General features: G+C 43.3%; 1 protein-coding gene across 1 annotated transcript in view; it reads right to left on the bottom strand.

Moving 5' to 3' along the window:
* LOC129815246 (protocadherin-1-like) overlaps positions 1-21,125 on the bottom strand; it is a 119,313-nt gene that overhangs the window by 88,315 nt on the left and 9,873 nt on the right. The window contains exons 2-3 of the mRNA XM_055868863.1: positions 18,659-19,480; positions 15,915-18,101 (exon numbers count right to left, since the gene is read on the bottom strand). Of these exons, the coding sequence (XP_055724838.1) occupies positions 15,915-18,101; positions 18,659-19,465 (2,994 nt within the window). The 5' untranslated portion in view covers positions 19,466-19,480. The remainder of the gene's footprint in view (positions 1-15,914; positions 18,102-18,658; positions 19,481-21,125) is intronic.

The raw sequence follows: 21,125 nt of genomic DNA, 5'->3' as shown, positions 1-21,125 counted from the left end.
GGCGCACAATTAGCCCAGCGTCATCCGAGTTAGGGGAGGGTTTGGCCAGCTGGGTTGTCCTTGTCCCATCGTGCTCTAGCGACTCCTGTGGCGGGCCCAGTACACACTGACACTGTCGCCAGGTGTACAGTGTTTTCTCAGACACATTGGTGTGGCTGGCTTCCGGGTTAAGCGAGCATTGTTTCAAGAAGCAGTGTGGCTTGGTGCAAAAGAAATATGTAAATTTACAATCTGTAGAAACTATGAGAATAGAAAGGTTCAGAACTTTTGTGAAACATCACAGCACAGTTTAAAAATATTTGGCAACTGGATGGTGTTCAGAGATAGATGGGAGGGTTGAGGGGAGCTGAAGGGTGCGAACAAAAATAACAAGATAACTAATGTAAAATATACTGTGTCTGTAAAATGTATATAGGTTCAGAATTTTTGTGATACATCACATCACAGTTGAAAAATATATGGCAAATATCAATCAAAACTGAATTGTCTTCATAAATTAGATGGGAAGGGTTGAGGATAGCTAAAGGATGACAAAAACAAACAAAATATAACTAATGTAAAATATACTGTGTCCGTAAAATATATATAGTATGTATAAACTGGAAGTAGAAGCCTAAGTGTTGTTGTCCATTAGTTCTCTCCAATTAGGGGAGGGTTTGTAGGGTTAGGGTAAAATAATAAAGTAAAATGTATTATAAAAAATAAAAAAAACTATATATATATTGAGTACCTGTCAAAAGTTTGGACACACCTACTCATTCAAGTTTTTTTTTTTACATTGTAGAATAAAAGTGAAGACATCAAACTGTGAAATAACACATATGAAATCATGTAGTAACCAACAAAGTGTTAAACAATTTTAAATATATTTTAGATTCTTCAAAATAGCCTTGATGACAGCTTTGTACACTCTTGGCATTCTCTCATCCAGCTTCATCTGGAATGCTTTTCCCGGCAGCCTTGAAGGAGTTCCCACATATCTTGAACACTTGGTGGCTGCTAGAAAGAGGAGGAAGGGAAGCGCAACTAAGGTACACTATAGTATATTTTGGTAGATAGAAGGTGCTCTTTGGTAAAAGGTGTAAATTGGTCATCAAAAAGAAAGAAGGACCAAGGCACTCTTCATATAATTAATTAAAATGCCTTTATTAGTATGGCATGTTCAATAGAAACAAAGTTGTTTAAAAACCGACGCGTTTCGGCTGCATGGCCTTCGTCAGGGAGTACAGAAAAAGGAGAATACAATGTCCTCTTTTGAAAGGCTTTTCCAATTAGCCCTAATTAGAAGAGGGAGTGGTTACCAAATTGGACACACCTAGTAAGCAATAATATACACATGAAAAGGTGAAATACTGTAGCTATGTTATTATGAGCATACAACTCCAAGCTAGAAGCATCAGAACACCCAGAGAGGCAGTTCCAACCCTAACCATGACTGGGAGAAGTGTCCAGAACAAGAAAGCAATATATTCCACAGTACACTAGACCACAGCAAAACATGAACAACAGTCCAAACATAGCTGAGGGCAATAGAGCAAAATGTCCACTAGATGACAGCAAATGGACCCATCACGACCCTACAGGAAGGGTGAGAAATCCATATCTTCATTTAAACCAGGGTACGTAGTGGCCTGTAGTTTGTAAATCCATATCTTCATTTAAACCAGGGTACGTAGTGGCCTGTAGTTTGTAAATCCAAAAACTTTCCCTTTGGTTTAACTATTTAAGACGGTCCCCTTTTCTAATAGAGGCCAGAACATGATCAATACCCATAGCTTGTAGGGAGGCAGGGTTGCCATGGTGTAAGGACTTGTAGTGCCTTGCCATGGGGTAGTCTTCATTGCCTACCCGTATGGCGTACTTGTGTTCCGCCAAGCGATCTTGAAGGCGTCTCTTTGTCCGTCCAATGTAGAACACCTTGCACTGTGGACATTCTAATCTATAGATGACATGAGTGGTTTTGCAGTTAATAAAATGCTTGAGGTAATACTCCATTTTAGAAGCTGTGTCAACAAAATACTTGGTGGCTGCTTTTCCTTCACTCTGCGATTCAACTCATCCCGAACCATCTCAATTAGGTTGAGGTCGGGGGATTGTGGATGCCAGGTCATCTGATGTAGCACTCCATCACTCTACTTCTTTGTCAAATAGTCCTTACACAGCCTGGAGGTGTGTTGGGTCATTGTCCTGTTGAAAAACAGCATATCACTGCAAAATGCTTTGGTAGCCATGCTGGTTAAGTGTACCTTGAATTCTAAATAAATCACTGATAGTGTCATCAGCAAAGCACCCCCACACCTTCTCCTCCATGCTTCACCGACACATGCTGAGATCATCCATTCACCTACTCTTCATCTCACAAATACAGGGCAGTCATTTGGACTAATCAGACCAAAGGACAGATTTCCACCGGTCTAATGTCCATTGCTCATGTTTCTTGGCCCAAGCAAGTCTCTTCTTCTTGTTGGTGTCCTTTAGTAGTGGTTTCTTTGCAGCAATTCGACCATGAAGGCCTGATTCACACATTCTCCTCTTAACAGTTGATGTTGAGATGAATTTGTTACTTGAACTCTATGAAGCATTTATTTGGGCTGAAATTTCTGAGTCTGGTAAATCTAGTGAACTTATCCTCTGCAGCAGAGGGAACTCTGGGTCTTCCTTTCCTGTGGCGGTCCTCATGAGAGACAGTTTAATCATAGTGCTTGGTGGTTTTTGCAACTGCACTTGAAAAAACCTTAAAAGTTCTTGAAATTTTCCAGATTGAATGACCTTCATGTCTTAAAGTAATGGACTGTCGTTTCTCTTTGCTTATTTGAGCTGATCTTGCCATAATAACGAGTTGGTGTTTTACCAAATAGGTATATCTTTGTGTATACCACCCCTACCTTGTCACAACACAACTGATTGATCCAAAGGCATTAAAAGTTATTTTGTGGAATTTCTTTCCAAGGCACGCCTGTTAATTGAAATTCATTCCAGGTGACTACTTCGTGAAGCTGGTTGAGGAGAATGCCAAGAGTGTTCAAAGCTGTCATCAAGGCAAAGATCTCCAAAATAGCTGGCACGTCACCGATTTACACAAACCACTGCCTCCGAACCACCATGATCCAGAATCTGTTGGATGCCGTATTGGGGCGGTACTGGTACTGTTTTTAGACAGTTCGCACAATCGGATCAAAATTATTGTTAATTTTATCATTACCCGTCTGACTTTCTTTGCCCGTGGGAGAAGTATATTCCCACTCCCCCCTTCTCTTTTAGCCAGGTATATACCGATCGTCTTTTCTTATTATCTTCTTAGCCATTACAATTATAATTGGCTATACTTATTTCACCATTTACCAAAATTAGATACATGTTTCAATACTATTTATCATAAAATATGTTTGTAAACGTACCATTAACAATTCCATAATGATTGAGTGTCCATGGACAGTAGCTATATATTTCTATTTTCACTGCTACTGAGAAAACCTCCAATTGTTCTCCACTGTTTCACCCGCTAACCCCCCCCATCCCAAGTTAGCTTGTCGATCCAGTGACCGGCAGACCACCCCTGTCCACCTGGATCCTAGGGCCTTTGAGGGATTGGGACCCATCCTTCACAAAGAGCGCACACAGTGCCACCTACAAAACTGAAGCAGATTAACAGCCAAAAGCATTTCCAATGCCCTCACCTATATTGTATTATACACTGCTCAAAAAAAATAAAGGGAACACTTAAACAACACAATGTAACTCCAAGTCAATCACACTTCTGTGAAATCAAACTGTCCACTTAGGAAGCAACACTGATTGACAATACATTTCACATGCTGTTGTGCAAATGGAATAGATAAAAGGTGGAAATTATAGGCAATTAGCAAGACACCCCCAAAAAAGGAGTGATTCTACAGGTGGTGATCACAGACCACTTCTCAGTTCCTATGCTTCCTGGCTGATGTTTTGGTACCTTTTGAATGCTGGCGGTGCTCTCACTCTTGTGGTAGCATGAGACGGAGTCTACAACCCACACAAGTGGCTCAGGTAGTGCAGTTCATCCAGGATGGCACATCAATGCGAGCTGTGGCAAAAAGGTTTGCTGTGTCTGCCAGCGTAGTGTCCAGAGCATGGAGGCGCTACCAGGAGACAGGCCAGTACATCAGGAGATGTAGAGGAGGCCGTAGGAGGGCAACAACCCAGCAGCAGGACCGCTACCTCCGCCTTTGTGCAAGGAGGAGCACTGCCAGAGCCCTGCAAAATGACCTCCAGCAGGCCACAAATGTGCATGTGTATATATATATACAGTTGAAGTCGGAAGTTTACAAACACTTAGGTTGGAGTCATTAAAAATTGTTTTTCAACCACTCCACACATTTCTTGTTAACAAACTACAGTTTTGGCAAGTCGGTTAGGACATCTACTTTGTGCATGACACAAGTCATTTTTTCAACAATTGTTTACAGACAGATTATTTCCCTTATAATTGTCACGCCCTGACCTTAGAGATCCTTTTTATGTCTCTATTTTGTTTTGGTTAGGGTGTGATTTGGGTGGGCATTCTATGTTCTGTATTTCTAGGTTTTGTATTTTTTTGTTTCTGGCCGAGTGTGGTTCCCAATCAGAGGCAGCTGTCTATCGTTTTCTCTGATTGGGGATCATACTTAGGCTGCCCTTTTCCCTCTTTCTGTGCAGGATCTTGTTCTTTGTTTGTGTGCAGGGAGTTTGCACATCGAAGCTGTTTGGTCGTTGTATTCGTTATTGTTTTGTCCTGTTTTAATTTCACTTCGTGATTAAATTATGTAGAACTCTAAGAGCGCTTCGCCTTAGTCTCTTCCTTCCGACGACACCCATTACAATAATTCACTGTATCACAATTCCAGTGGGTCAGAAGATTACATACACTAAGTTGACTGCCTTTAAACAGCTTGGATAATTCCAGAAGATTATGTCATGGCTTTAGAAGCTTCTGATAGTCTAATTGACAACATTTGAGTCAATTGGAGGTGTACCTGTGGATGTATTTCAAGGCCTACCTTCAAACTCAGTGCCGCTTTGCTGGAAAAATGGAAAAATCAAAAGAAACCAGCCAAGACCTCAGAAAAAAATTGTAGACCTCTACAAGTCTGTTTCATCCTTGGGAGCAATTTCCAAACTCCTGAAGGTACCATGTTCATCTGTACAAACAATAGTACCCAAGTATAAACACCATGGGACCACACAGCCATTATACCAATCAGGAAGGAGACACGTTCTATCTCCTAGAGATGAATGTATGTTGGTGCGAAAAGTGCAAATCAATCCTGAAACAATAGCATTGGACCTTGTGAAGATGCTAGAGGAAACAGGTACAAAAGTATCTATATCCACAGTAAAACAAGTCCTGTATCGACATAACCTGAAAGGCCGCTCAGCAATGAAGAAGCCACTGCTCCAAAACCGCCATAAAAAGCCAGACTACGGTTTGCAACTGCACATGGGGACAAAGATTGTACTTTTTGGTCTGGTCTGATGAAACAAAAATAGAACTGTTTGGCCATAATGACCATCGTTATGTTTGGAGGAAAAACGGGGAAGCTTGCAAGCCGAAGAACACCATCCCAACCGTGAAGGATGGCGGTGGCAGCATCATGTTGTGGGGGTGCTTTGCTGCAGGAGGGACTGGTGCACTTCATGAAGTCATGCGGAAGGAAAATGATGTAGACATATTGAAGCAACATCTCAAGACATCAGTCAGGAAGTTTAAGCTTGGTCACAAATGGGTCTTCCAAATGGACAATGACCCCAAGCATACTTCCAAAGTTGTGGCAAAATGTCTTAAGGACAACAAAGGTATTGAGTGGCCATCACAAAGCCCTGACCTCAATCCTACAGAAAATGTGTGGGCAGACCTGAAATAGCATGTGTGTGCAAGGAGGCCTACACACCTGACTCAGTTACACCAGCTCTGTCATGAGGAATTGGCCAAAATTCACCCAACTTATTGTGGGAAACTTCCGACTTCAACTGTTTATATATATATACACAGACAGACAGAGACAGAGAGACAGAGAGACAGAGAGACAGAGACAGAGAGAGAGAGAGAGAGAGAGAGAGAGAGCGCTCGGAAAGTATTCAGACCTCTTTACTTTTTTCACATTTGTTAAGTTACAGCTTTATCCTCATCAATCTACATATAATACCCCATAATGACAAAGCAAAAACAGTTTAAAATTATTTTTTTTTTTACATCTTTGCAAATGAATACAGTACCAGTCAAAAGTTTGGACACCTATTAATTGCAGGGTTTTTCTTTATTTTTACTATTTTATACATTGTAGAATAATAGTGAAGACATTAAAACTATGAAATAACACATATGGAATCACGTAGTAATCAAAAAAGTGTTGAACAAATCAAAATATATTTTAAATTTGAGATTCTTTAAAGTAGCCACCCTTTGCCTTGATGACAACTTTGCACACAATTGAACCGTTCCGTGATCTGTAATGAATGATTTGTATGAATGAGATATATGAACCCTGTCAACATGTTCCATAGCTTTCTGCCAACAGTTAAACAGCATAATGAGGCCTTCAGTCATGTATCAATAGAGGGTGACAATCATCTCCAGGGATAATAATGAGCTTTATCACACAATGACACACAGAAAGGCACAATTCTATCAGCAGAACAATAGCAGACACTATGTTGTGGCTCAGTGGAAATCTCCAAAGGGGACTGGCTGCTTCATATAATACTTATCAAATCTCAGGTGACATTTCATATGGCTGCAGATCAGAGACAATCGGTCCCAGGGAGATTTCCTGCAGTTTCTGATAATCATTTTGTTGAGAGAGCAAAAAAAAATCCTGTGGTGCACCATCTCAGTCTTCGCTGGGAGTGCTTTGTTTACACTGACATGAATACAAGAAGGCGAGGCGAAAGATAAAATCTGATTTCTAAATCGGTAGGCATGGCAAGATAATGTTGGCTTACATGGAAACGTTTGCCTATAGCAAATACAAAAAACACTGAGTTCAACAAATGAGTAAATTGAGAGCTGCATAATATTGACTGTGCAATGTAAAAACTAGGAAGCAAATACGGTTTATTTTCTACTTCCTAGGTATGAATAAAAAAATGATCAGCCTTGCTAAATTGCACTAGAATCGATAAACAATATTTGCGTGATATGTGTCATGCGTTCCATTGCCCACAACGGACCCTTCTCTAAATGAAAGTCCATACTGGGCCGGTGAACCTACATATTTTCCCGGATCCATCTGTATAATCTTTGCAGTTTTGACCATATGTTGATTGATACATACACTTTGTTACTACAATTTCATTATTCTGTATATGCAATTTATTCTCTGTCAATTATGATAGATTTGCATTCATCTTGTATGCACTGCCCTGTATACTATTGCAGTACAGGCCCTACAATTTGCATTATAATAAACTATCAGTTGCCTGCTCGCTGTATTCCATTTATAAACAAGAATGCGTAGGCTTTGTACAGGCTGTACTGTAACTGCTCTACTCTATTGTGTTGATCATATTGAGTATTGGATTTTATAGTCCTCTTACTATTGCCTAACAATGGGTAGTCTTCAGCAGACTGGAGCAGCTGTATTAGCATGGGCATGGTGGATCTGAGAAGATTAAGACAGACAGCTCCACAGCATATCACGGTGGCCCTGCTGCTCTCTCCCTTATCAGGCTTCAGCCCAATACACAGAACAACAGGGCTGAAAGAACAACAGCTAAGGAAGCCAAGCAATTAATTGCCTTCTCTGCCTGGCATCCCATTTCAACACTCAAGCAAAGAAAGTCTATTAGAGAAGCAGGACGATGATTAAAGCTCAACAATAATCACATATGAAATATACCTTTTATCCTGCCGTTAGCTAAATAGCACTAGACTGTAACAATACTATTGAAATGCAATACAAGTTGTAATACAGCCCTAGGCAATCTATGGGATTTAAATGTTGTATTAGTAGCTCGAATATTAGGCTAGTCACACGGGAATAATATATATATATATATCATGTACAAAGACCCTTTCCATGGCAAAAGCTTCCTGTGCTTATACAACAAGGAAGGAGAAGGGAGAATGAGAGCAAGTTAGAGGAGAGAGGGAGGCTAAAAGCAAAATAGAGAGTAAGAGCAGAAGCAGGAGCGAGAGAGTAAAAGCAAGAGAGAAGTGGAAAGAAAGGAGTATATGTAGGACAGGTGGATATAAGAGTCGGGGAGGGATGAAAGAAAGAAAGATTATAAGGGTGATGGAGGAGGTTGAGAGGGATGAGGCTGGCAGTTTGAGGAGAGGAGATGGTTCATTTGTCACTGTCAGATTGGTTTGCTTCTCCTTCATAAAAGCGAGGACAGGCCCTGCCCCACAACCCCCCCCCCCCCCCACACTCCATCCAACCATCCTCCCGTCCATCCATCCACCTCCCTTCCACCCTACACTTGCCCCTCATTCCAGAACTGAAGACGAGGATCCACCCTGAGCTACAGTTCATTTTGCACACACAGTATTCTTTCTGCTTGCATGGACACAGTATTGTAACGACACTCAGTATAGTATATAGGCATATATCCAGAATGGAAAGTCCTAGTATGTTTAGCCTCGTTCCACGTAAAAAAAATACTTTACCGCTAAGCAATGCTATTGAAATATAATTTAGAACACAAATATAAAAACGTAATTGACAGAATTATCATATTGGAGTGTGTTTGTTAAGTGTTTGATAATAAAGTACATCCATATAATCTCATTAATTCCTACAAAGCCTGAACGCCCTAATGAAAAAAAGACGGAGGTTGAAGAGGAAAAATGGACGTTTTGCTTTAGTGAAGCAGTAGCTAATATGCTGGAAAAACAATGGTTACGTTTGCCCAGTGCACCCATGGCCCCCCTTCCCTCCTCCCTGTATGTATCCCTGGTCCAGGAGCAGAGTGGATGCTGACATAGCACTCCTGATGCATCGCAGGCAGAATTGGACAAACTCATTTATTGGCTGAGAGTCGCCTGCGACCACCTCCATGTAATGAATGGTGTAGTCTACGTCCTCAGTGAAAACCTCTCTGTCGAAGCAGAGAAAAAAACCTATTTGGCATGGCATATGTGGCAACCAGATTTAAGAGCTGGAGGCTGCCGGTTCAATCCTCAGATGGGGACACCACTGTGTATCCTTGAGCGACGGTAATTAACCTGAATTGTCTGTGGTGTGCACTCAACTGTGTAATATGTAAAACCCAGAGATATATTATTCAGCCATGCTGGATAATGATGTCTCCTGAGCAATTAAACAACTAGGGTAATATTTTTATTATGATTTATAGTATGTGTATTATTAGAGGTTATGTGTTTGTGTTGGGTCCTCTACAGTGGTCTCCTCCAGCCAAGAGCTGGTCCAACAGTGAGAGAGCTGGTCCTACGGTGAGAGAGCTGGTCCTACGGTGAGAGAGCGGAAGAGGAAGAGTATTTTACCACCAATAGACAGAGACACTGAGGCAAATTACCTATCTCATGCCTCTCTCTCCCATTCAATCCTATCTCCTTATCGCCTCACATACTACAGTATTTATCCAATTTTCTTGCTTGATTTAAAGCACTTTAATTGGATTTCATCATCCAGACAAGTGTTTTTAAACAGATAATTAACACTGGTGCTTCGTCCATCTCTCTCTCACACACACACAAACCCACTCATCTCTGATCTTCTCCCTCTCCATTTGCCCTGTGTGGAGATAACAGTGTAAAACCATAATGAAAATAATATCTCTCAGTAGTCCTAAAGCACAAATATCTGAGTAGGTAATGGTTTGGTAATGTCAATAGAGTGAAAGGAGCTCCATTTGGTAGAGAGAAGAAATGCATTAATAACATAAAAAAGTACTTCATACTGTATTAAAAGGATTTCCAAACATGATATTGAGATGAAACCATAACATTGAGAAATGTTAAAGACTTCAGGCACTAGCTATCCATCATACCTACAGTAAATCAGTATTCCCCAATATAATCATGATTCTGCTGCATACCAATTAAGCAACGGACAGATATCTTCAAAAGGTTAATCAAGACTGAGTTGGAGCACCCTGATAACACCTGCATGCCCTATAGGCCCTAGCCTGAGGAATATTAGCCTACACCTTTAATTAAAATACATGAGCTGATCATTACTTTTCACGGTAGGCTAAACAAATACATTCAGAGCCACATTCATGCATTGTAAGCCGAAAGAGATTGAAGCACATTAACATGTCTCAGAGAAGCATGCACAATAAAGTGTCCTTTTGACTAAGAAACACAATTAAAAGCTTGGTCGCATAGGCCATTAAAACTGAGCATGGAAGGTTTTGTCTTCATCTATTCGAAGGCTTCTTTTCATCTGTCATGCTGGAACATATTGAGTTCAACAAAGTTGTGTATGACTCTGATACAGGCAGGCCTAGCCATCTGAACAATTCCCATTGTCATAGATGCTAAGTTCTTCCCTATCATCCCATTTTCAAAGATTTATGCAATTAAGTCATGTTCTTCAGGGCCAACATGAAACAGCAGAGAACATCTTTTTGCAGCAACCCAAGAGCCAGCAGGGTTCAATATTTATGAAATGTTTTAGTATCTTGGTCCCTAGTGGGGCAAAGACACAGAAAGAAATAATGATCACTTCTCATGTCAGCCAGCATTGGTCAGCAAGGGAAATGAAATTATGCAATTACTTATTGAAGAGTGGGTTTTTTCAGGGCTTTTGGGTGATTTTGAAAAGTGGATCATTATCCACAGCGATGCACCAGGAAACAATCATTTACGGCCAAGTCAGGGAATCAGCTATTTTGGATTTAGAAATTCCCAATCGCTGTCTTAAACACGTCTGCCTTTCAAAGATTTGGGTCAAACTCATCAAACGTAATTAGCATTGCACTAATCACTCGAGAGGCAGTGTGCAGAGCCCTCACAGCTGCATACAGTGTTCCCCCAGAAATGAGTACAGAGAGGAGGTGCTAGAGGAGTTGCTAGTGAAGGTGCTGTTGTTCGAGTGCAGTTTAGTGGGGTAAACTTCAAGACAAGCACACAATACACTATTTCTGATGCATTCTGTTCTGCTTTTAAGTCAGAGTATATTACATTATTCATGACATTCATCTTTAATGTTGGGCATTTTTTTCTTGGTTACGTGACGTTTTACTACGGGCACCTTATAAAACCGAAGTTGCTGCCAAGCCCAGACCTCATGAAAGCAAATCAGCCTTAATGAAGAAAATGTAATCAACTTCAGAGATAAAAACACTGTAAACACATGAGAAAACTAATCAGTCATGTGCATAACGGTTACCAATAAAATCTACATCACAACAATTACTGCCAACAATCCATGTCCTGGCAAACTTATTGAAACACTGTAGAAATTGATATTATCATGTATTAAAATGAGCCTCATGTAATCAGATACCACAGCCTAACGAATAAAAATCCATTGGGTGTAAAGATTTCCAGTGAAATATAACCTTATGCTGACTTGGGTATTATGCAAAATATGACATTTAAATCTACAATTAAATAAATAAGCTTGATTGAATCTGTGTAACTGGGCACCTCTGTGGCTGAGTGGCCTTCAAGGTGTATGTGTGACTGTATACTTTCCTAATGGGTCTTAATGGATTTTATGGTGCTCTATACAGGACCTCTAATGGGGTTACATGTCGGACGGGTCTGTTGTTCTCCTCCCCACTTGTCTGTCTCTGTCTGGGTTCCTAATATGACCTGTAGACAAATACACACCCTTCCCTCTTCCTTCATTTTTTCACCTCTCACTCATTCACCCCTCATCTCATCCCATACCCCCCTCTCTCTATCTCTCTCCCTCTCCATCACTCTCTCTGTGTACAAGGGATAGAACACCTCTGCAATGTTAAACATTCTGGAGGTTCTGTATGTTTCCATTGGTATGCACCATCCTGATGCTTGGTTAGACCGTCTAGTCTGGGTTTTTATCTTTTTCAATTCCCTCACTGCAGAGATGGGAGCGCGTTCACTGACTAAGTAAACACGATAGCTATCTGGTCTTATGAAAACAGTTCTCTTGAAAATTAGCTTAGTTACACAATACACAGATTTCATACTGCTCCAAGTTACAGACGAGAGGAGAATGAACAATATTCAGAGTTAGAAAAAGTGAGGAATAGAGAGAAGAAAGAGTGCAAGAGAAAGAGAGGAAGATATAGGGAGATGGGGAAGAGAGAGGAGTCTAGAAGTTAAACCAGCAGGAGAGAAAATACCGCGGCACATTATTGTGGGACGCTTTGGCGTTAAGCTGCTTATTGATAAAAGCACTAATCCGCCTGGCAGAAGGTAAGGAGGCTGGGATGTGTGGTGATAAACTATCTGAGCTAAAGGCAATGCCATCAGGGACCTGAGCCTCCACAGAGTTTTACCTAAAGGAGCTTCTCTTTGTATTTTTACATAAAAGTGGGAATCTGACCATGGGCAGCCCACAGAAAGCATCTGTCTGCAGAGAAATGAGAATGGAACATTGGTAACCAAAGGCTTAGCTTTACATTAGTTTCAGATAGATGCTGGGAGAGTGTCACTTTCTAATATTATTCCGAATGCATCAACAAGCAAGTCAGCATTGCCAGGTAATTTGATCAAATGGACATGGAGAAAAGGGAGTCATGTTATAAGGGAGCACATTGGGCTTGAAGATCATTATCATCGTCATTTTTCCTGTGTACAGGTGCCACATATTAGTTACCATGACAACCTGTCTGTACATTTGCTCTGGCTAGGCTGTGGGTTTGAATGTGCCCTGGAGCCTCACTTGGTCCTCAAAGGAAAGTTAGTTGTAAATTGCCCACTTCAACACAGCGGCAGTGCAGAGTGCACTGTCATTTCACTTTACATTCTCACCATTCACACCCAATATAGGGTCTCCGAGACCAACCATCCCCGGCAAGTCAATCTCTGTGGTCATCCACATTTGCCAATCCCTTAATGCAAGGCCAGGCCAGCCAATCTCAGATGGCAAGCCTCGACTATTCTGTCTAAGAATGCTGTCAATTAAATCAATCCCTGTGTCCTGGTTCGAAGACCCTCAATTTCATTAGAGTCAGTGTGCTAATTGAAGTCGTTTGCTTCTCTGCTTTCTTCCTTGTCCTCACTGTGTTGACTCGATCACCCCAGTGGGAGGCTTGCTGTTGCTCCAGGTGTATTAGAATTACTCATTACCTGGTGAATTTCCCTCACTGGTATATCTCTCTCCAGTATCTACTAACAAAATATTTGCTGACAATTGATCGGTCTTTCCCCTCAAGGTAAATTAGGGTCTTGGTCTGCTATGAAATACTTCCTCCTAATTCTACATTGTTTCCTGCTACAGAGGATGTTGGTGGGAAATGTCTGGTAGTGTTTTGAATCAGATAGTAGAAGATGTCTCTGCACTGTGTGTGTCTGTGTCTGATAAGGGTGCTATCCAGATGGATGGATCGAGAGAGAGGGTGGGGGGTGGAAACAGAGAGAGAGAGGGTGGGGGGTGGAAACAGAGAGAGAGAGGGTGGGGGGTGGAAACAGAGAGAGAGAGAGCAGAAGAGAGAGAAAGTCTCCATCATGGATGGCATGGATTTGCTCTGAACTGAGGGTTTATGTGGTCTCAGAAAGAGAGAAAGTGAGAAACAGAGTATTAGGTGTGACGGCATTGTAAAACATCTGAGGAGATGGAGAGGAGATTCTGCTTCTGGCCTCGCCCCTTGAAATGCATCTATGCACCTCTCAGATAGTAAACTCAAACTGGGGTAATCCTAGCTCACAGGGATGCCTAGAGTTCACCCAGTGCATGGCCAGTTTAATAATAAAGTAGGGGTAATTAAGGCTAGCCCTGAATCCTCTGAGAATCCTTCAGGTTGGCTGGAGATGGAGTTAGCTAGCTGCCCACTGCAGTGCTGAGATGAAGGCGGAGCCCCACAGGGGGACAACATTTAGCTATCTCTGACTAATAAGGCATTTTAATTGCGTGGATTTAATTTAAGTACAGATTTACGGCTTCACAAGCGCTCCTCACGCCCACTTACAAATGAACTGGGAAGGCCTTTCCCTTGATCTTTCTCTGTGTGCTAATATCTCTCACACTGGTTATTTCTCTCCTAAGGAGGAGGGACACATCATTAAAATGCTATTTGAAGAAAAAAAAGGTGTCAGATCTTTGGCCCAACCGGGCTAATTATCAACACTCTGGGCTCAATGTGAGCTAGTGGTCTCCCCGTTAACCACCACGTAATTTCACACATTTGGAACGAGGGAGAGCGTGTTGGGAAAACCCATAGATACATATCCCTCAACCCAACCGTAAGATCCCACCTCGCCGTAACATCTCACTCACTCAAATAGGCTACACTCACACAGCTCTGTCCAGGCTTCAGATCATGTCACTGGAAAATGAAGTGGTTGTTTACTCTTAGATATCATCCTCCATGTCAAACATGCTTGCCCTACATCCAGTTATAGGAGTTAAAGAGAGAAGAGGTGAAACCACCAGAGATATAAATATGTGCTGACAGAGAATGGCAGCACCAGTGTGTTTACATTCAACACTGCCAAAATCTTTGAGAGGCTCAGACACCTGAGCACATCTCCACTGAAAATGTGAGTCATTGTTGAGAGCAGCTTGGTTGACTAGAGTAAGCTCTCCACTCCACATCTGTCACTCCGCTAGGCAGCGACTTTATTATTTATTTGGGTAAATCTGTTTTTCCTGATGTGAATGGGGATGCCATACATGGAGGTAACATCTGCTAAGGTATGTCACATGAGTTTCAACATCTGTCTGTGTTTTTGCGCCACCTGTCAATCAAATCACACACATCTCAAAACACTATACACAGTCATGCAGAGAAACACAAACACAGAGATGGAGAGGCTAGCGTGATGCACAGGTGCACACAACACAGTAGCAGTAGCGTGTAGCTGGACTGGACATTTATATCCTCAGATATACCCAAAACCTACCTCGACACAGACATACTCACATAGACCCAAACAAACAACCCACTGCTGGGCTACATTCCATTGTCACTTTGCTCACATATGCTGTCCATCACTGACACAGTGGTGACAGTGGGTGGGTGTTCTCTCTTCTAACTCTCTTCGCCCACAGGGGCTTGCAATCGGCCAAACTGTCAGACAACATCTGCTGAAACTACCAACCAGTGGTAACTGACTGGGCTAGAGTGTCACACACATATAAAGAGCCCAGTCACCCATTTCCCCTTAACAATAGGATCAATTCTTGAACATACTGTACCACGCAGTTAAGCTAATAGACTTGCAGAGACGCACGCAATCAGTACATACAGTATGCACAAGGACAGACGTACTGTCCCTAATTTCTTTTTGCAATTTAATCATCTCTGAGCCAATTAATATTTATGTTTCCATGGCAATTGTAGAAGGGTCAGAGCCTAGCCAGGCGGAGTGGAGTGTAGTGTGAAGATAAGAACATGTGACCTGTATGGTCTGCAGGACACGAGGTCAGGCAGAAGTGGAAGTAAGTCACTCAGACATGGACCTCGCCCTCTTCCTCACCTCTGTTCACCAGCTAGCTTAATGAACCCGGGGGAAGAGGGGAGAGAAGAAGCAGGAGAGGCAGACTCCTCTCCACCTCCCTAAAAGAGACCAAAAGCTATTTCTTGTGCCCTTTCTCCCTGAAAGTGAATGTATGTTATCCTAATTGCTAAAGCCTTTTTGAAGTACTGATTGTGTGTGTAAATCAAGCAGTAAAAAGCAGGCAGCCAAGAGCATTCTGAAACTACTGCTTGATAATTTTTCTGGTGGAATTTCCAAGCTTAAGACCCCCATCAATAGCCTTAAATATCACAGCCGTTCAACTAGCAACACACCACCTCCTACCACTGTCAGAGACAATAGTAAATAAACTGACTCTTACCTGTTTGCTGTTGTACTTTGGCTGGCTGGCCTTGTAGCTATAATCCGAGTACTGGTCTGAACCTGTTGAGTTGTCATCTCCTCCAATCCCTACGAAGGTGTTAGTGGCAGGGAGGTCCTGGACCACGTGATGCTTCTGGGAGGCCGAGGGCGACTGGGCCTGCAGCTGGATGGAGGGCAGGGGAGAGTTGGACCGGTAGTGTCTGCCCAGGTCAGGGCTACCTGGGGGATATGTCAGGGGCAGGTGGATCCTGGGGCTGTTGTTGACCCCATCCAGGTTGAACTTGAGACTCTTCTGGAGGCTGACCTCTTCCTCCTCTCCCAAGGGCTTAGGGGACTTGGAGGGCTTTCCTTTCCTGCCCTTCTTGCCTTTGCCGTTCTTGGGCCCCTGCTTGGGGGTGTAAAGGTCCTTGGTCTCCTTCTTGCCAGCCTGGTAGCCACTCTTCGTCTCCCTCTGAATGCGGTGGCGGATAAACACCACCACCACAATCACCATGACAACGCCTGCCACTCCAGCCAGGCTGCCGTACAGGATGTTACTGCGCTGGGCGGCCAGGCCGTAGTCAGGGTCACCAGCGATGTCTGTCTCCAGAGGCGTGTAGAGACTGTGTCCCACCAGCGCCTCCACCAGGCTGACGTTAGAGATGGTCTCATTGACGAAGATGTGCACCAGGGCAGTAGTGTGGCGTGCAGGCTTGCCTCTGTCACTCACCCTAACCACCAGGCGATGGAGCCCACCATGTTTCTGGGTAAGCTCCTTGGCCAGGGTGATCTCCCCAGTAGTGGAGGAGATGCTGAAGAGTTCATAAGGGTTTCCTCCAGTGATGCTGAAGAACAGCTCTGCATTGGGCCCAGTGTCCAGGTCTTCAGCTTCCACTAGCTCCACACGGCTGTCTGTGGAATCTAGAGGGGACAGGTGTCTGAAGGATGAGTTGGAGGGCTTGGTGACCACAGGATCATTGTCGTTTTCATCCAGGACATTGATGGTAACGCCTACATAGGAGGACCTGGGAGGCTCTCCACCATCCACGGCCTTCAGACGGAAGCTGAAGCTGCTCTCCTTTTCCCGGTCAAAGGAGATGCTGGATAGGATGGTTCCTGTTCCGTTCTGAACCACAAACCTTCCTCCGTCTGGCTCCACAGAGAGCTGCACTCTGGCGTTCTCTCCCTGATCTATGTCCAGCACCGTCACCATACCAACAGCGCTGAGTGGGGGCATGTTCTCCAGAACAGAGAAACTGTAGCCACTCAGCATGAACTTAGGGTCGTTGTCATTGCGGTCCAGGACATTGACCACGACCGTGGCTGTTCCTCTGTGACTGGGGGAGCCTTTATCAGCCGCGGTGACCCTGAACTCATAATGTGCTCTATGTTCTCTGTCCAGAGGGCTTTGTGCCCTCACCTCCCCTGAGTCAGGGTCAATCTCAAACAGGCCTCTAGTAGATGTGTCTGCTACGATGCTATAGATAAGCTCTGCATTAGTGCCACTGTCAGGGTCTGTGGCAACCACGTCCACAACCTTGTCCCCTGGCTGGTTCTCCTCTGCAAAATTAACCTCGAATAGGGTCAGAGAAAACACTGGAGAGTTGTCATTAACATCAGTCACCTGCACCTTTAATGAGTTAGTACTGGAGAGTGCTGGATTGCCAGAATCAACAGCCACAATCTCCACACGGTATTCCCTTACCTTCTCATAGTCCAGTGGGGTGGTGGTCTGCAGGAAATATTTTCTCTTGTTGTCAGTGGACGAGTCACTGGCTGGGCGCAGCTGGAAAGGCACGTCCCCTGCCACCACACAGGTGACCACTGCATTCTCCCCCTCGTCCCTGTCAGACACCTGGACCAAGGCCACCGCCGTGCCCACGGGCATGTCCTCTGATATGTTGGCCACACCGTCACTGTGGCTCACCAGGCCAATCCCACGGATCTCCACAGCAGGGGAATTGTCGTTCTGGTCAGTCACCTCGATGGTAACAAAGGTCTTGGAACTTTTGGGTTGGGGACCTTTGTCTCTGGCCACTACGTAAAATGTCAAATCGCTGATTTCTTCCCGATCCAAAGGCCCTTTGACATAGATGATGCCAGTGGAGTGATCAATGCGCAGGAGTTTTGGCACTGGATCTAATGCCTGGTGTAGCGTATATTCTATCTCTCCATTGGGGCCCATGTCAGAGTCATTGGCTTTCACCTGCAATCAGAGACAAGGGATTATGTAAAACGTTGAAATAAGGGTAAGAATTCAGGGATTATGTTAGCAAATGGAGGTATGGGTAAGGGGTTTAGGTTTGTCATTGAAGTTAGCTTACAGCAGGTGGGAGATAAGCAAGGGCCTCTAAATGTGCATATTCAAAATATTTTGCCATAATATGAAAACACACCATCTCAGCTTCAGAGACACATGCTTGTAAAGAATGCAAATGTCAACTGAGGTTTTTTTTTCAGCTCAAAAACTGTAAACCAAAACACCCACTCAGGAAGAACATTTCCTGAGTGGACTAATTGTTCAAAAAACTTTCAAGAAATTGGCTCTGCTGCTTTTGGCAACAGTTCAATAAGATGCCTTTCTGAGAACTTGTAAATTCAGGCATTTCATCATGGTAAAGCTTAGAAACCTAGCACTACATGCCAGATCCTAATGAGTTGTGGATATACAAACCACTATGTCTTCTCATAGTAAGAGTTGTATAAATCTATACAGTAGCGTACACAACACACTGATCACTCTGCAAGATTTAAATGTTATACCTGCAACACAGAGTGTCCCACAGGGCTGTTTTCTGACACCTCAGCCTCATACGCGGCCTTGTCAAACTTTGGCACATTGTCGTTTGCGTCTGCAACCACCACTCTCAGCAAGGCACTACTGTAGCGCTGGGGGTTACCTCCGTCCACAGCCTTAATGTTCAGGTCGTAACTGTCCTTGAGCTCCCGATCCAGACTTCCCAGGACGATGAGTTGGGGCAGCATCTCTCCCCTGTCCTCTGCCACTTGCAGGCCGAAGAGAGTTGCTGCATCTGGCCCCGCGGTTAGGGCGTAGTCGGCCACCCTGTTCCTCTCCGAGTCCCTGTCTGTGGCCAGGGGGATGGAGAACAGCGCCCCCATGTGGGTGTTTTCTGGGACAGAGATGGTGAGCACGGGGGAGGGGAACTGCGGAGTGTTGTCGTTGATGTCCTGGACCTCGATGCGACCCTCGATGAGCCTGGGGCTCTGGTTGTGGATCAGGTCTGTGACAGACACTTCAAACTCCAGGAAGCAGGGCTTGCCCCTGACCATGCTGCGGCAGGCTCTCAGTGTCTCCCTGTCTATGGGAATTTCTGTGGTAAAGATGTCCCCTGTCTTCCCATCTACACGCAGGTATGGAGCGCCCACCTCTAGCTTGTAAAGGTGACCAGAGTCTGGCAGGCCCTGGTCTGATGCCAGGCTGCCTATCAGCGTGCTGGGCGGCTGCTCCTCCTGGACACGGTACAGGATTCCAGCCTCAGCCCAACCACAGAAATCCAACACTAGGACACACAACAAAACCGCTCCCAAGTGCAGTTCCATGAAGTCCATCACCAGATTACTTGCCTACAAAGAAAGAGAAAAAAAATGACTTACATTTTTTACTTGGGCTTAAGGTTTATCAGATATATTTAATGTGCTCTGAAAACAACAGTTATTCAACAGCCAAAGTTCTACCTGCAGTACAACATGTTTTCTCCCAAGCGCACCATTGTCACTGTAAAAATGTTTGACTCTCAAAAATTTATGTTTAACAGGGCCTTTTCCAAAATGCCCATTTTTGCAGTTATTGAAACACAATGGTTCAGATGTTGGAGTTTTTCTCCTCGTCTTAGTGGTGTACAGGGAACATATAGAGAGCAATGAGCACTCAAGCTTATATTTTGAAATCAACAATTTAACCATTAGGGATGATAATGTCAGCAGCTCTGAATTTCAGATGATTTCCCTCCGTAATTTTTGCCACATTAATTAAACCCATTGAAAATGTAGCTCTTTCAGCAGTGTGATACTGTTTTCAATCACTAACACAGATCTTCAGCACAGTGCTGAGGATATCAAAAATTACAAAAGCCAGTACTGAAAATGTATGTAATACATACTTAATTTCCAGAGCTTACACAGAAGTGAAAGTAAGTAAAGTGAAAGAGGCCCAGTGTACATTACAGCAGCTGTACAATACAATGCAGATCCAATGCACAAGCCTTAAAGAGCTAGTAGAGTGCGATGGTTCAAGGTTAGGTTAGGTTAGAGAGCCTCCTAGACATCATTAAATGTGTACAGAAGCAGCTTGTGGACCCAACACCACAGAAAAGATCCAACACCGTTGAAAAAAAACACACATTATGTTTCTTAACCTCGAAGACATGATGTAACGACGAGACTGAAAGCTTCAGAATCTGACTGATCGAATACTAGAGTGATACTAGAGAGGTCTGTTCCACCCAAGGCTCCAGGTGCAGCACCCAGAGTCAGCCACACACCATTGTTTGGCTTCATGTGGAACATGTTGCAGATTAGGCCTGGCCTACGCCTTATCACAAAATACAGCTTTACTTTAGAGCTGATGAGATATCCATCCTACTCTGCTGTTATGGCCTAATTTACACATTGTAATGTTCATGTTTTATTTCTAACCTGCTATGCCTCCTCATTAATCACTACCCGCTAGTTTAACTTCTGCTTTGATCCATATTCTCCAAGCAAAAGAATTCACTATTTTTGGGGGCTGCTAATAATTTCAGACTTTAATTATTTGCTGCGTGAGAGTTCTAGCAGTACCTCCTTGCATGTAACATTGTTCCAAAGCAGAGCAAAGCAAATACGTGTTCAAACTAAACAGCAAAACACAAGCATGTATAGAAATCCAATTAGAAATCCAATTCTTCTGAATCCAATAAGATTGGAAGTGCAGGTTATTGATGCGCTAATTGCTTAGTTATTGATGTGTCCCTTTTTACATTTGCAGGGCAGCCTCCAATCAATGTGGATTGAATGATAGCTTGTGAGGTAAAAGCATGATTATAAAGTACAATGTAAAGCACCATTTTTGAAACCATAGACTACAACTACACACAAACTAAATATGTTGCAATCTATTGAGATGTAACATATAAATGACATCGGAGGAGATCATAGAAGATATTACTTTTCTAGCCTGATATAGACCATGCGGTGACAATGTGGAGACAGATTTAAAGGCAAAGAGAGC

The sequence above is a fragment of the Salvelinus fontinalis genome, chromosome 2 (assembly GCF_029448725.1).
Source record: "Salvelinus fontinalis isolate EN_2023a chromosome 2, ASM2944872v1, whole genome shotgun sequence".
Classification (NCBI taxonomy): Eukaryota; Metazoa; Chordata; class Actinopteri; order Salmoniformes; family Salmonidae; genus Salvelinus; species Salvelinus fontinalis.
The sequence above is the reverse complement of the archived record's forward strand: the minus strand, read 5'-3'. Positions and strand labels throughout refer to the sequence as shown.